This window comes from Leptonychotes weddellii, chromosome 16 (genome assembly GCF_054177405.1).
Source record: "Leptonychotes weddellii isolate Sample4059 chromosome 16, ASM5417740v2, whole genome shotgun sequence".
Lineage (NCBI taxonomy): Eukaryota > Metazoa > Chordata > Mammalia > Carnivora > Phocidae > Leptonychotes > Leptonychotes weddellii.
The window spans coordinates 432,542-448,421 of NC_138384.1; the positions used below are offsets into that span (position 1 = coordinate 432,542).

Consider the following 15,880-nt stretch of genomic DNA (forward strand, 5'->3'; position numbering starts at 1 on the left):
GCACGCAAGCTTCTGGGACTGGCTCTTCATTCAAGACTGCCGCCAGCCCTGCGGGTGAGACCCTGCGGGCGAGACCCGGGCTGTGCCCGCTGTGTGCAGTCAGGGCGTGGGCGCTCCCAGTGAGCCAGACCCTCACCAGCACGCAGCAGAACCAGGGAGAGCCACAGCAGGTTCTCACAGAGAGGAAAACCCTCTGGTCAAGCAAGTCGTTACCCTCTCATGAAAATTCAGCAGACACGAGCTTCATCCCATGTTCTCAACTAACTCAGACTACCAACTACAAAGCAATCGCACGAAGAGGGCAGAGGCTGCAGACAACTTGGACACGCGCGGCTGCTGGACGGAGCGCAGGACAGAAGTGGGGAGACTCCTACTTCTGCCTCTGCTGTCCCTTGCGCCACACTGGCTGAGACCCCGCGCGCAAGGCAGGCCCAGCGCGCCGCCCACCACCTCTTCCTTCACCGGAAACCCTTCTTTATCGTTACCGCTGTCTTCAGTTACAATTTTGAGATAGGAAATTTTCCCCCGAGGTTCTTCCTGATTCTTTCATACTTGGCTTTTTAGATTTAATGACTTCATCCATGCAGGACTTATTTTGGAACACATGAAACAGTCTCTCTCCAAGTAATAGCAACTCTTCCACACCGTTTCGTACACAAGCCTCCCTTCTGCTACCGCGTGAAATGCCACCGCAGCTCCGTATGAATTCTGAGATAAACCAGACTCTGCCTCTGGGTGTCCTGTTCGGTTCCATTACGCTTCCTACCTATTACTGGACCAACCCGTTAATTTTTGGGGAGAAAAACATCTTAGTATCTGCCACTATCAGCCTCACTGATATTTTTCAAAATCCTGTAGATTTTCTATGAACCAAATCCTCATCCTCCACCCCTGAAAACCTTTTAACTCAGAAGCCTTCTGAGGAAGAGCCAAGTTCCCCAGGAGCTCTGTCAGCAAAAGAAATGACTGACTGCCCGAAGGGATGCCCCATGAAGCCTGAAACCAGGAATAACTAAACGGAACCCAAGCAATGGCTACTGGTTTCCAGTTAAGACCTATTCCAAAAGAGCCTGAAGCTGGGGGCACCTGGCTGGATCAGTCGGTGCAGTGTGCGACTCTCGGGGTTGTGAGTTCGAGCCCCACGTCGGGCAAAGAGATTACTTTAAAAATAATAATAAAAAATAGGGGCGCCTGGGTGGCTCAGTTGGTTAAGTGTCTGCCTTTGGCTCAGGGTCATGATCCTGGGGTCCTGGGATCAAGTCCTACGTTGTCAGGCTCCCTGCTCAGCATGGAGTCTGCTTTCCCCTCTCCCCCTGCCCCTCCTCCCCCAGCCCCGCCCCCCATGGTCATGCTCTCTCTCTCTCTCTCTCAAATAAATAATAAATAAAAATAAAATAAAATAAGTAAAGGACAACAAAATCAGCACCTAAGTTTGAGGCAGTTCCTTGACAAGACAACCATTTCTCTACCTGTGTGCCCTTCCGGAGAATCCTCACAGGACAGGGGACCGTAACAGGGTAATTATGAGGACAGAATTAATGGAGAAGACATATGAATCACTTAGTACAGTGCTGAGCACACTCCAGCTGTTGCAGTGGGTTAGCAATTTCCATTGTCATTAGCTCCAAGCAGCCAGCTTTTACCTTAGAGTCAATTCAGTTTAAACTAACCTTTTTATTGCCCTCACCCTTTGCTTGATCAGAGTCCTAATTCTACAGATGAGACTCAAGATTTGCAAGTGAGGTTGTTGTGAACTGGGGTACACAGAGGTCAATCACACAGGACAGCGATGTGTCCCACTCCTTCCTCAAGGCCACGCACCGTACCAACCTCTCGTCTGGGGGCTGCTTCTCAAGTCTACACATCATCAGGAGCCTGTGTGGGGTGGGTCCGACCAAGTGCCTTCCTCCCCACCCCAGAACACTTGAGTTCAAGGCAGATCGGAGGTTCACCCTTTGCACACAGAGGACTATAATTCTGCCTACCTTCAGATGTCTGGACAGGACAAGGGACCCATGTGCTGATGGAAGCACCTCTAAAGGACAGGCAAGGAAAAGATCCAGTAATCACATTAAAGACTGGGGGTAGGTGTGCTCACAGTGAAGGAGACACAGGGGCCTAGGTGCACCCTACATTTGTTTTTAACTTTTTTTTTTTTTTAAAGACTTATTTATTTTATTTGAGAGAGTGGGGGCACAGAGGGAGAAAGAATCTCAAGTAGACTCCCTGCTGAGTGTGGAGCCCGATGCGGGGCTCGATCTCATGACCCTGAGATCATGACCTGAGCCGAAACCAAGAGCTGGATGCTTAACCGACTGAGCCGCGCGGGCTCATGCTACTTTTAAGATAGGTTTCCTGTTGCTGAGACCAGAACGCACATGTGCAGACAACCAAAGTAGCCATTATTTAAGAAAGTCAAATAGATATACCTTCATCATCTTCAGGGGTCCTCCCCTTAGATTTATCATTGTCCTTAGTCTTCTGCTTCATCCTGGAGGTGTTAAAATAGTAACTGCCACCTGCAAGGAATAGGGAACATGTTTAACAAGATCTGCCCCTACAGAGAAGCGCTCAGAAGAGGATATTCTTCAGTAACCAAACCAAAACAGAAGCCATCTGAAACCTACATTTGTAAGATTTAGAAGTTTGGGATGATCGTTCTTAGTATAGTAACTGCCAATTATAGAATAATAAACTATTTCAACTTACGGAGTATCTTTGTAATTCAAATCAGCAATGCAAGGGAGTAAAACTTCCTTATGAAGGTATACTGAGAAAGTCTCCTGAGCTTGTTGGAGAACAACCCCTTCAAGAACCACAGTCACTCTAAGCTAATTTAAACTAATGAGCAACACGGTGGCTCTGACACGTGCGTCAACAGCAACCCAGTGGCCACCACCACCAAGACACAACACTCCTCCCACCAAAGGCACGGGTCTCGTCCACCGTCTAACTGAACTAATGTTTAAAAGGAGAGGAAGGAGAGTCTCACCAACCATGACAGCTGTACCTCTCTTCACAAGGTTAACAGAACCACCAGGGAGACTACAGTGATGGCCCCTGGACACGGGATCAGGCTGTCTGGAGAGTGAGGTGTGTGCCACCAGGCGCATGCGTACACTTAAGTGGGGAAACACACACAGGAGGTGAGCGCGCGGCTGACCACATGTGGGCACCAAGCCACGTAATGTCCTTTAGGAATTGGGAGATTCCACTTTTCCTAGTTCCACCTGGATAGAGGGGGGACGTAAGGTCACATTGTCAATCCTGGAGGTCCTAAGTCCTTTGAGCTAAGATCTCTCTTGAGGATGTCACGGTGTCTCACCAAATGATAAAACCATTGTTAAACATAAATTACTTGTAGGCTGTTTGTAGTTACCTTCTGGATATAAAACATACAGAGCCACTCTGAAGATCCTTACTAGACGTTCTTGCAGCTGGCTAGAGAATATGGAAAACCTTGTAAGCAGCCCAATTACTGCCATACGTCAGATTTTTTTAAAAAGGGGAGGGGGACGACTCAGGTAAGCACACGTGGCCTGTTCAGACCTTATTCAGTCTATCTGTCCATAAACTGCACTTGAGAGCATCTAAGGGCTTACAATAAACAGAAGCCAAAGTCCTCTGAGTGATTTCCTTTCACTATCAGTGTCAAACCAGCAGTTTTATCCTGATTTATTTACAAATGTCACAGGATGTGCCTACTACCTGTGTTTCACAAGATACACACCTAAGAGTTTCCAGAGTCTGACTGGATTCTGGACTAGATGCTGTTTCCACAACAATCCACTGAACCCTTCAGCAGTTGGGGTCGGCAGGCACAGCTGCAAACTCTGAAAAGAAACAAAAAATACAGAGGACAGCCAGGATTATAATTCAGACCGGTCCTCAAGTTATGGTGAAATAGAACAACAATAACAAATTATGACCTAAAATGTGCGTGTTGAGCCCCAGCCAAAACGGCAGCAGGATTTGGGGTCTTTGTCTTCTGGATAGTTAACCTGAGCTAGAGCCCGGAGCGCACCCTCACTGGGCAGTGCTCAGTCAATGCAGGTCCGTAACGCGTGAAGCTACGGGACACAGGTAAGATACAGCTATATGGTACTTTGCTCACACAAAACCGTCACCCCCCCTTGGAGCAACGGCCAAGTACCATGGGGACTCATCTTCATGAGGTCTGATCCACCTGAGCCAATTGTGAAACAGTTCTCCATGAAACTCTTAGTGGGTTCAATTTTTAAAACTGTTTTGCGGGGAGCACCTGGGTGGCTCAGTCGGTGAAGCGTCTGCCTTCGGATCAGGTCATGATCCCGGGCTCCTGGGATCAGTCCCGCATCCAGCTCCCTGCTCAGCTGCAGGTCAGCTTCTCTCTCTGCCTCTGTGATATCTCGCTCTTTCTCAAATAAATAAAAAAAAATAAAATCTTCTTAAAATATAAAACTTTTTTTTTAAGATTTTTATTTAGTTATTTAAGAGAGAGAGAGCACAAGCAGGGGGAGAGGGAGAGAGAGAAGCAGACTCCCCACTGAGCAGGGAGCCCGACTCGGGGCTCGATTCCAGGACCCCGGGATCACGACCTGAGCCGAAGACAGACGCTCCACCGACCGAGAGCCACCCGGGAGAAGCAGAGGGAGAAGCAGGCTCCCCACTGAGCAGGGAGCCCGAATCGGGGCTCGATCCCAGGACCTCGGGATAAGAGCCACCCAGGCGGCCCTTAAAAATATTTTTTTAAAGATTTTATTTTTAAGTAAGCTCTACAGCCCACGTGGGTGGGGCTCGAACTCACAACCCAGGATCCGGTCGCATGCTCCACCGACTGCGCCAGGCACCCAAGACGCCAGGAAGGAAACCACAAGGCAGAAAATATCAATACACCAAAAATGGGCTGGAAAAATGCAGGCTGGGACCTATGAGGAGTCTCCTCCGGGGCTGCCCGGGCGGCCTCTCCGCACGACCGGGGGTCCCCGCACCCGACCGCGCCTCTCTCGCTCAGGGTCTGCCGGGGCCGGGGGCCCGGGGATGGGGGGGGGGGCGGGGGGCGGGGAGGGATGGGCGGGGCCCGCCCGGGGATGGGAGGTGCCGGCCGAGGGGTCGGGAGGTGGAAGCGGGGGCGGCAGCAGGTCAGGGGCTGGAATGGGCGGGGCCCGGCCAGGGGTCGGCGGGTACCTGCTTGGCGCGGCCTCCGGCCCCCAGGAGCCGGATCGCAGGCCTGTGGACGAAGTGCCGGCACCTCCTTCCGGCCCCGAAGGAGAGGCTTAGGCTCCAGCCCGAGCAGGGGCTCCGCAGTGGCCCGGACCCCGCGGCCGGGCCCGGGCGGAGGGCGCGCAGCAGCAGCAATGCGGCCGCCATGTTGGCCCGGAAGCGGCGCCTGCGCGGTCGGACGGCCCGGGGGGCGCCTGCGCGGTCGAGGCTGGCCGAGCTGGTTGCCCGCGCCCGCTGCACCCCGACCGTCCCGGCGTTCCCTAGCGGTTGATTAGGTGCCACCCGGGGCGCAGCGCCGCGAGCGGAGCCCGGGAGGGAGGGAACCGGGACTCCGCGCCGGACTGCGTGCTGCGGCTGCGCCGTTCGGGGGCGTCGCCGCTGGAGAGGGTCGCCCGGTCGCGGGGTTGCGGGGCGGAGCGCGAGAGCCCGAGGGAGCCGTGCCGGGAGAGCGGGGACCCGGACCCCCGCCCCCAGCCCCACCCGGCGCCCTGGCCGCAGGTCTTGCCCTTGGTTCATGCTTCAGAGGAGCGAGGGTGGCCGGGCGCCGTGGCGCAGGCCGAATCCTCATCGTGCGGGTGTTGCATTTCGGAGAGTTGAACATCTCACCTGGTTATTTTCTGCTGGCGGCACGACGGTGTCAGAAGTCGTCCCCAGCGCCGGTCATCGGGGTCGTGGCCCGGGAGACTGTCCCTGCGCCCCGGGCCGCCGGGGCTCCTGCCGGTCCACCTCTATCCCAGCGCTTGAGCGCTCAGCTCTGAGACTGCTGACCGCTGGAGCTTTCGGCTCGTTTAGTAGAAAAATCAGAATTGGTGGATCCAGGTGGTAACGTGCACCTCTCCGTCGTCCACCAACCCCTCCAAGCGGTCCTGGTGCTAACTGGTGCCTGGTGCGTATCAGTCACTCTCTCTCTTTTTAAGATTTTGTTTATTTGAGAGAGAGCGTGAGCAGGGGTTGGTGGGGAGAGAGGGAGAAGCGGACTCCCGCCGAGCGGGGAGCCCGACAGGCTCGAGATCAGGACGGAACCGAAGGCAGGCCATTAGCAGACTGAGCCACCCGCGTGCCCCCATATCAGATACCCTTATATTCACAATTCTGAAGTACCTTTATGTCTGTCTTACAGATGAGGAGACAGACTCAAAAATCAAAAGCAGCCCGGCTGAGAAGTTATGGCACCGTCTCAGAGCTGGTCTGACTGGTTTCTGGGCCGCATTCTCCACCATTATTCCTTAGGTATTGTAAAAGTAACTGCATGTGTGAACCCTTCCCCTGCCTCAGTGCTGAAACTAGGAAGGTGTGGGGACAGTTTTTAAGCTCAGTGTCCTGATGACGGGTGCTCAGCCCTCCAGCAGCTGGTGTTTCTGCAGAGGTTCGTTCTTGTTTGTGGTTGGTTTGTGGAGAGAGCAGCCCCTAGGCCCAGGGCTGCCCGTGGTTCACACAACTGAGCTCACTTCCTTTGCTTCTCCTGTCCTCCTACCACCTTCCTTCACCATCAGTCCTTCCTCCCCAGCCCCCCACACTGTTCCTTCTTTCGCTGGTTAAATTGCCCCACCCACTTACTGCCTTCCCTCCTCCAGCTCGCTCTACCCTGCTCTCGCTCTGCCCAGACCAGTCCCGTGACTGTGACTTCCGAGAGAGTGGTTTCTCGCACCTTATCGACGCTTGTGCAGCGTGCCCTGACGGGAAGTGACCAAGCCCTCCACCCTCATCCCTGTTCCCTCATCATCCACTCCAGAGGATTCGTGACTCAAAGCCTCTAAGAAATGTGAACGTGTTTGGGAGGAGTGTAAGATATGCTCCTACTAATACTGCTTGAACTAAAATTGTTACTGTGGTCTGACTGGCGCTTCAGTGGGAAGCAGTGCAGGGTGATGGCAAAGGGCCCACCTCTGTCAGAAGAACACTGGCTTCTGTCCTCAGCCTATGACCTTGAGCAAGTTGCTGCCTTCTCCAAGCCTCAATTTTCTCATCATTAAAATGGGGATAATAATTATCTGCAAAGTGAGGCTAATAGCAGCCCTGGGTTTCCCACGGGGTTGTCGTAACGATAAAATACAACAAAAGTACGTGAGAACGGCCCGTGAAGCTGGCAGTCACTTATATGTAGGAGTTTATTCCTGGGATGTCGAGGCAAATGAGATTGTGGGAGAACACATTATCAATGCATTTATTCAAATGTATTTTTTTTTTGAAGATTTTATTTCTTTATTTGACAGAGAGCGAGCACAAGTGGGCAGAGCGGCAGGCAGAGGGAGAGGGAGAAGCAGGCTTCCCGCTGAGCAGGGAGCCCGATGTCGGGCTCGATCCCAGGACCCTGGGACCAGGACCTGTGCTGAAGGCAGGCGCTGACTGAACTACCCAGGTGCCCCTATTCAAATGCATTTAACAGCTGCTCTGGAGGTTGGCTGTGTCTAGGGCCTCAGGTGACTCTGAACCCCGCCCAGCTTCAGTGCCCCCTGGACACTAGGGCTCTGGTTTAAGCATTCAGGTGCCCATGACCTGGACCCTAGAAAGATGAGGCCTAGGAGAGCTGGCTCACTGGACCTTCCTCAGCCCTCAGGCCTTCCATCACCGGCTAGCTTTATTCTTTCTGTACTTCTCAACTTCTGCTTATTCATTTGTCCTTCCTTGGCTCTCTGAACTCTGTGTACATCAGGACAGTTTGGCGTGGCTTCCCATAACCATCTGAGGCGATCTCCGGGTGAACTCTGGGTGTGAGTCAGGGCATGTCTTAGGTCTCTCTGCATTCACACCCTGATAGCGGGTGTGTGTGTGTGAGCTAAGCGCTCCTCAGGAGCCCACGCTGTGGGAAGGAGGGGGAGAAGAAGAGATCCGCCCACTCCCACCCTGGGACTCCCCCCTTGTTCCTTGGGTGGTGGGGGTCCTGGGCTCTCAAGTTCCTGCTGCAGGCACGCTGCTCCCGATAAGTCCTCCTTGTCTGTTAAATAGGAATGACATGTTAGCAGCTGAGACAGGAGTTGATCTTTGGGGCCATTTTTAGTTTTCATATTTAGGTTTCCTTATTCATATCAGAGCAAGTAATTATTTGCTTCTTCCCAAGTTGGGCAGGTTGGCAGCAACTAAACTTTTACTTATTTATTTTTTTAAAGATTTTATTTATTTGACAGAGAGAGATACAGCCAGAGAGAGAACACAAGCAGGGGGAGTGGGGGAGGGAGCCCGACATGGGGCTCCTGCGGTCCTGGGACCATGACCCGAGCCCAAGGCAGACGCTTAAGAACTGAGCCACCCAGGTGCCCCTCAACTAAACTTTTAAACTTTTTTTCTTTTTTTAAGCACGGTTGCTTCTACACTTAACCCTGGCCTTTGAAGCCCTTGGGCTGTTGATCACTGTGATTGCTGTTCCCACAATGGTATCGGTGAGCTCCTCCTCGGAGGCTAAGTCTCACAGCTTTGAATGGCCTGCTCCACAATGACGGATTTGGCTAATCTTAGGATGTCTTCTATAAGATACACTCCTTTGTAGAACGTCAGAGTAAACTCATTCATTTCTTTGAGTTTTGGTAAATTTTGTTTCTGAACTAGAGATCTTTTTTAAGAAATTATTTCTTCTTTGGGCTGCCTGGGTGGTTCAGTCGTTAAGCGTCTGCCTTCGGCTCAGGTCATGATCCCAGGGTCCTGGGTTCGAGCCCCTCATCGGGCTCCCCACTCAGCGGGGAGTCTGCTTCTCCCTCTCCCACTCCCCCTGCTTGTGTTCCCTCTCTCGCTGTCTCCCTGTCAAATAAAATCTTCAAAAAAAAAAAAGGGAATCATTTCTTCTCATATTGCTTGTTAGCTGGGTTTTAGTCATCATACGTATGGGATTTTATAATCACTGATTTTGTTCTTGAAAGGATAAAAAGTCATTTCTACTAGCAAAAAACCTGTACAGAAATGTGTGTGTGACTGTCTGTAACCTCTGTGTTTCTCAAGATGCTGGGTGTGAGATTTTGGACCGATGTCCAGGGGGCACCCCGAAGTGCAGGGGCTGCTTCCTCTCCAAATTCCATTACCTCCCAGAGCTCTGGAGAGCACACGCCAAGTTCATTCATCATCTGTTCTGTTGATCGTATCTGCTACCCACTGATACGGAACAAATGACCCCAACACTTGGCAAGGTAAACCAATGTTCATTGTGTCACACAGTTTTCTGAGGATCGGGAAGCTGGGTGTGGTTGACCAGGTGGCTCAGGCTCAGTCTTCCACAAGGGTGCGGTCCGGTCGTTGGCCAGGGCTGCGGTCATTTGAAGCTTTCCTAGTGTTGGAGGCTGGGTTTCCAAGGTGATGCCTTTGCCTGGCTGTTGGCAGGAGCTCAGCTCCTCACCACGTGGCGTCTCCGTGGGGCTGCTCACATGACATGGTCCCATTTGGCAGGGACGGCCCAAGAGTGTGAATACCATGGGGCAGGGGTCATCGAGGGTCTCCTTGGAGGCTGCTGACCACAGTGATGATTACAGAAGATGTCTGTTGTTCACCTCTGCTCAGCAAAACCCAACCCTTGGATACTGACTTCCCCTGGTCACATGACCCCAGGCCTTCCTAGTGCTGTATTCATCCCTACAATGATTGGTCCAGGAACAGAAAGTCAGCCTATGAGGTCCTTCCTTGAATCATGTCAAGTAGTTGTTTACATTTCTTGACAAAATAGGAACTATGGCAGCAGAATCAAATTGGCAAGATCCTTAGATTAAAAAGGCAAGCTTCTGTTTGAAGGTGAAGAAGACACTTTGCCTTTGGGGTCATGGAGTAGAAGGATGGATTGCCTATGCCCCTTTCCCACCATGTGGAGAGAGCCAACCACCGCTGCAGAGAAGTTGGCCCACAGATAGAGAAGAAAAAGCTGCAGGTGAGGCTTGGGACAACCTGGTTTGCGTCCCTGGATCCGGTCATGGCCGGTGGGAACCCCCACTTCATTCCTTATCATGAGCCAACCCCTTTCTTTAGATGCAAGTTTACATTGGGTTTTTGGGTTTTTGTTGGTCTAAGCTGGGGTTTGCCTGTCCAGGTTCGGTAGCTACGGGTGAGTCGTCACTGGCCAGAGCACTGGGGTCTCTCCTTAACCCCTCAATGTGAGCTCAGAAGCTGTCTGGGATCAGCTACCAGAAAAGAGGGACCATGTTTGGATGTCCAGTTTACAGCCTATTCCTGGAAGTTACTGGCTTGCTATCTTCCTGGCCCCAGGGGTTACTTGTTAGGTGAACGATAAGATATTCGAAGGAAGAAGGCGTTCACTTTTTGTATATGGTCCCCCAGACAACTTTCAGTTGAATGTGCCGTGTAGCCAACAGGATCCTCTGCTTGCTCGTTTCTGGGGTGTAGACAGGGATCAGATCAGCTGTATCTCCACTCTGTAATCCACAGCCAGCAATCATCAGCAGAGCATCCCCATTTCTCTGGGTCGGACAGGACACACTGTCCCCCGAAGGTCTCTGTGTCCTTCAGTGAAGGCATAGAGTATTCACCAGCTGGCTGTCCTAGATCCTAGAGGTCTATGGCTATTATGGCTCGTCAGCAAATCAGTGATGGACGTACTTCTGTAGAAATTCCATGAACCACATTGAATTTGGACAGCCACAGCGTAATAGGAACAAGACGCAGGGGCAACCAAGTGTTCCCAGACATCCCTGCCTTTTCTACCAGCTGCTGAAGAAAACCTTGCTTATGTTCACTCCGAACTTCCAACTCCCTGTTCTCAGAGATTGCTAGCTCACTCCCGGATGTTCTGCAATGCAGAACAAAAAGAGAAAGGACAAAAAGAGGTCAAAAGAAGGGAGGACAGATCCAGAAGGGTGGGGAAAGACCCCCAGAGCTGTTACTGGTCCCAGAGTAAAGATGATGGAAAGAGGGGAGGAGGGGTGAGAGGGGCAGGTGGGGATAGTTTCTGAGGGTGAGTTTTTGGGGGGATTGGTGAGAGGCCCTCAAACAGTTGCAGAAAATGAAAGAACTGGAGAAAAAAGTCTATTGTTAAGGGATAAAGTGGCATTTCCCTTCACAGACACTCTGTGGCCATGTCCTAGGTGCTGGGGACACAGCAGTGAACAAACGCTTGTCCTCGATGAGCTTCCATTCCCACGAGAAACGAGTCAACCAGAGCAGCAAAGCACACGGTACGGAGGGCAAGTAAAGCGTGAGCAGGGTGGAGGAAAGCGAGTGTGCGGGCTGGCTCCACCACCATGGTGAGGACCCTGCCTTTGTGCTCTCGGTGGAGGAGCCTGTGGAGGGTTTTGAGCTACAGACGGATTCGTCTGTGTTACAGCATCCTTTTGGCCAGACTGGGGTGGGGCAGGGCAGGGCTTGCAACAGCCCGAGCAGGAAGGTGCGCTTGGACGTGTGGGACAGGCTGAGGCTTCCCAGAGGCACAGGGCAGCCGGCGGTGGCTTCATGTTGATCTTGGAGGCCGGCTGATCACGGGGTCAGCACACGACTGCCCTCACCCCGATAAGGGCTGAGCACCCCACCAGGCCCCGCCAGGTGCAGGTGTGAGAGGACCAGTTTCAGGCGCTGGTCCTTTTCACCATAATTTACAGGTTGATTTGACAGAGGCAAGGTGGCTGCCTCTACAAAGAATTTGAGCCAGGGCTCACTTAAGCCCCCTCCCCCCACAGATCATTGGCTACACAGACACACACCAGCAGATCGAGGCGCCAGGACCTCCCTGTGGTCCACTTAGCCGTTTTCCCCAGAGGATCCGTGTTTCTGGAATTCAGGGCCAGCCCTGGTGGGAGGAGGCGTCAGAGCTGATCAGGTTAAGTCGGAGATTATCTGGAGAGGGGAGGGTACTTTGGCTTTATACTGGCCTCAAATCAGAGCATGCGATATGGGTTTGGCCACATCTCTGTCCGTGCTGTTTTATGTTTATTTTGTTTGACAGTTTATTTGTGACTTGGGCCCTAGGCAATCCCACAGCCGGTTACAGTTTCATAAACAGAATAAACAAAATGAAACAGAGCCCATAGACTATGTTTACAATCCTTCTCTGGGCAGAAGGGAGGGACTGAAGCACTTGTCTGGGAGGTCTGGGGTACGCAGGCACGAGAAGCCGGCCTCGCTGGACGCTGTGGGTGCTGTGCACAGGGTCACTGGAAGGTGACTCGCAATATTCAACACTGGAACCCAGGAGCAGCCGGGTAGCGTTCCTTTATTTCTCTCAGATGACATCTATCCTTTTATCCTCTGAATACTTTTTAAAGTTGCAAAGCTGAGCTTCAGTGACACAGTTTACTAATTCCTATAATCCCGAGCATCACTGCTGTCCCCAGTACTGTGTATCGTGTTTTGAAAGGTATGTGTGCCCATAAAGCACGGTCTCTGCCCAGAGGTGGTGAAGCAGGGAGCGTGAGCTCCAGGAAGGAGCTGAGGGACTGACATCCGGGTTCCTGTGGCCCGGGCCAGGCTATCCCCCACAGCAAACCCATCTCCAAAGGTCTCTGCTTCTCCCCACCAGGCGGGTGCGTAAATGGCACGCAGGACAGCTCCAGGGGCCGTCCGTGAGCTCCCAGGCTGCTCAGGCTGGCTTCTTCTGTGTCTGGGCCCACTGCTTTCCACCATTTCCCCACACTCTGCGCACTCCTACTGAACGGGACCACTTCTCTCTCCCTTGTTAAGTTGTACACCTTCCAACAGTCTAGGGACATCTAACTCAATCTTCCAGACCCCAGGGCCCTGTATCGCCTTCTTCAGAACAGTTACCTTCTCAGTAGCCTGCGGCCATGACATTTCTCCAAGCTGCTGGACCTTTGCTGACCCCCACAAAGGGTTTTGGGGGGCCCCCAGGGTTCCTGGACCACACTTGGTGAAACTATGGTCTCAATCATGGCAATTCTGATGTCATTAGAATGATTTTTATCAAAGATATGTGAGTTTGGGGCACCTGGGTGGCTCAGTCAGTTAAGTGTCAGACTTTTTTTTTTAAGATTTTATTTATTTGACAGAGCACAAGCAGAGGGAGAGAGAGAGAGAAGCAGGCTCCCCGCAGAGCAAGGAGCCCGATGTGGGACTCGATCCCAGGACCCTGGGATCATGACCCGGGCTGAAGGCAGCCGCTTAACCAACTGAGCCACCCAGGCGTCCCTAAGTGTCCGACTCTTGATATCGGCTCAAGTCACGGTCCTGGGTTGGGGATCGAGCCCCCAGGGTGGGTAGGGCTCCCAGCTCAGCGGGGAGTCTGCTTCAGGATTCTCTTTCCCTCTGTCCCTCCCCTTGCTGGTGCACTCTCTCTCTCTGAAATAAATAAATAAATCTTAAAAAAAAAAAAAGCTATGTGAGTTTTATTAATTTAAAAAGGGAACATAGGGGCACCTGGCTGGCTCAGTCGGAGGAGCATGTGACTCTTGATATCGGGGTTGTAAGTTCGAGCCCCATCTTGGATGTAGAAATTACTAAAAAAAAAAAAAAACAAAAAACTTAAAAAAGGGAATTCAGATTAGATTCAAGATTATCCTTTGTGAGCCTCTCTTTGGCTAAAGACATCTTGGCAGTCTCTGGGGACAGTTTGGAGAATTTGTTACTAAATCTTCACTGGATTCAGCATTCGTGAAAGGTTCTGAATCGACCGTCCTGGGTAGTAAGCGCTGGGGTTGCTCCCAGGGCTGGCATGGGCCACAGGCCTGCTGTTCCAGGAGAGCTCAGCTGTATTCCCAGGGGCTCCTTTCCAGGGACTGCAAAGAGCAAAGCCTCTGTGGCGGTAAGTCCGTGACTCCTTCCCCAACCCAGGAGAGGGGCTGCAGATGGGCGTCTGCCATTGAGGGGCCGTGGCCGCCCACCAAAGCTTCTGGAATGTCGGGTGCAGCTGCAGAACCCCAGGACGGCCTTTTCAGCCCCATCCGGGCCATGAAAGTGTGTGAGAGAGTTGTGTTCTGCCCCGCTGTGACACTGTCCTGCACATAGCAGGCGCCCCGGCATCTGTTGAATGAGAACACGATCCATCTCCCAGCTGAGTAAGCGCCTTGCTTTCCGCAAGCTGACATTCATTACATAAAACACATTATGCAATATTATGACACCCTCACTAGCAAAAAAGTCTTAGGAAGATTTGTTTTTTTACTCTCAACCTTTCTAGTTGGATTTGTGAGAAACTGATTGAGGAATAGTTCGTATATTTAGATTTTAAAATTACATAAAAACTGATAGGCTAGGGGCGCCTGGGGGGCTCAGTTGGCTGAATGAGGGACTCTTGGTTTCTGCTCAGGTTGTGACCTCATGGGTGGTGGGATCAGTCCAGGTGGGGTCTGCGCTCAGTGGAAAGTCAGCCTAGGGATTCTCTCCCTCTGCCCCTCCCCCCACTCCCATGAATGTATACATGCTTTATTAAAGAAAATAGATAAAATCTTTACGAAACAAAACGAAACAAGCTGGTAGGCTACAGAAAAAGTACTGGGTGAAGAGTGTTAAAAATTATGGGGTGGTTTTGGTGGTTTTGGGTGAGGGGTCCCAGGAACATCTGAATCTTGCTTTACACCACAGTTCCTCCTTCCCTTGAGGTTTCGGAGGGCAATGCATCACAAAGCTATGGTAACTGGACAGCAAAGCATGCAATAATTTATTGTGAAGCCAGCTTGTGTTTCAAATTCTAATGCTAAGCATGCTGGTGAGCTGAGGTTGACCAAAGGGCTGAGGGTGGGCTGGCTTGGCCCAAACCCAGATGACAGTTCTTACCCCATGGTCATGAGGTAAGAGACAGAAAGGAAGGTGTCAGAATGTGGGCCTGCTCTGACCACTTCTGCCACTTGTATAGAAGAGGAAGTAGAGGGGCGCCTGGGTGGCTCAGTCGTTAAGCATCTGCTCTCGGCTCAAGTCATGGTCCCGGGGTCCTGGGGTCGAGCCCCGCGTCGGGCTCCCTGCTCGGCGGGAAGCCTGCTTCTCCCTCTCCCACTCTCCCTGCTTGTGTTCCCTCTCTCGCTGTCTCTCTCTCTGTCAAATAAATAAAATCTTAAAAAAAAAAAAAAAGAAAGGAAAGGAAGTAGAAAGTAGAAAGAAAGCAAGGTGGCTGGGCCGCCTCCCTTTCAGCAGTAACCTCTGGAATTCTGCAAGGGAGAGAAGAGCCCCACCGATGCCCCATCACTCTCCCAGGCCACAGCAGAGGGGTGGTGTCCAGGGGAGTATGGACAGTCCCTTCGAGGACCTTGGCTCAGGAGCAAAACAAAGTAGGACACATTGATTCTCCGGGAGGGCATTCAGCATCACCTGGGCATTAGAGTTTTCTGGAGCCACATACGGCTTATGTTTAATCAACAATTAGCTTCTTTTGGTTCTAGGGGAACACAGACATACTGCAACGTAACTGCTTTTGGCAGGAACTTGGTTTCCTGAATCAGAATCGCCCCATGGGTCCAGGTAATTGCATTAAAGAAAACAGGCTTCCCTGGAAAGCACTGGAGAACTACCCTGTGGGGATCGAGATAAGGAATTGATAGACCTGATGTGTGTTCTTTGGCCACACGTTTGACAAATCGTTTTTATTGAAACTTCCCATGAAAATTTAATTTCCAGTTTCCATGGGAACACGGGAAGGTGTGGCACGGCTGGTTGTTTGGCAGCCTCCTTCAGGCCCCCCAGGCTTGTGGATGCTGTTTGTCACCTGCCCCTGCTCTCCTACACTGCCATTTCTTCACCACCCCCCCAGCCACTTTCCTGTTTCTCTTTCCTCTGCAGCTATTGCAACCACTTCCCACCTGGCCTCTCA

The 15,880-nt window shown here is 51.9% G+C and overlaps 1 protein-coding gene and 1 long non-coding RNA gene across 2 annotated transcripts in view; one reads left to right on the plus strand and one right to left on the minus strand.

Annotated features, from left to right (window-relative positions):
• Positions 1-5,375, minus strand: part of SPG7 (SPG7 matrix AAA peptidase subunit, paraplegin) — a 30,167-nt gene extending 24,792 nt beyond the window's left edge. Inside the window, exons 1-3 of the mRNA XM_081806217.1 lie at positions 5,167-5,375; positions 3,731-3,833; positions 2,430-2,519 (exon numbers count right to left, since the gene is read on the minus strand). Coding sequence (XP_081662343.1) covers positions 2,430-2,519; positions 3,731-3,833; positions 5,167-5,349 — 376 coding nt within the window. The 5' untranslated portion in view covers positions 5,350-5,375. The remainder of the gene's footprint in view (positions 1-2,429; positions 2,520-3,730; positions 3,834-5,166) is intronic.
• Positions 5,376-5,495: 120 nt separating this feature from the next.
• Positions 5,496-12,147, plus strand: LOC145717498 (uncharacterized). Its single transcript, XR_014140729.1, has 9 exons — positions 5,496-6,088; positions 6,323-6,432; positions 6,777-6,985; positions 7,416-7,622; positions 9,133-9,317; positions 9,574-9,796; positions 9,886-10,045; positions 11,217-11,306; positions 11,805-12,147. It is a non-coding gene; the product is annotated as an uncharacterized LOC145717498 (long non-coding RNA).
• Positions 12,148-15,880: the final 3,733 nt, after the last annotated feature.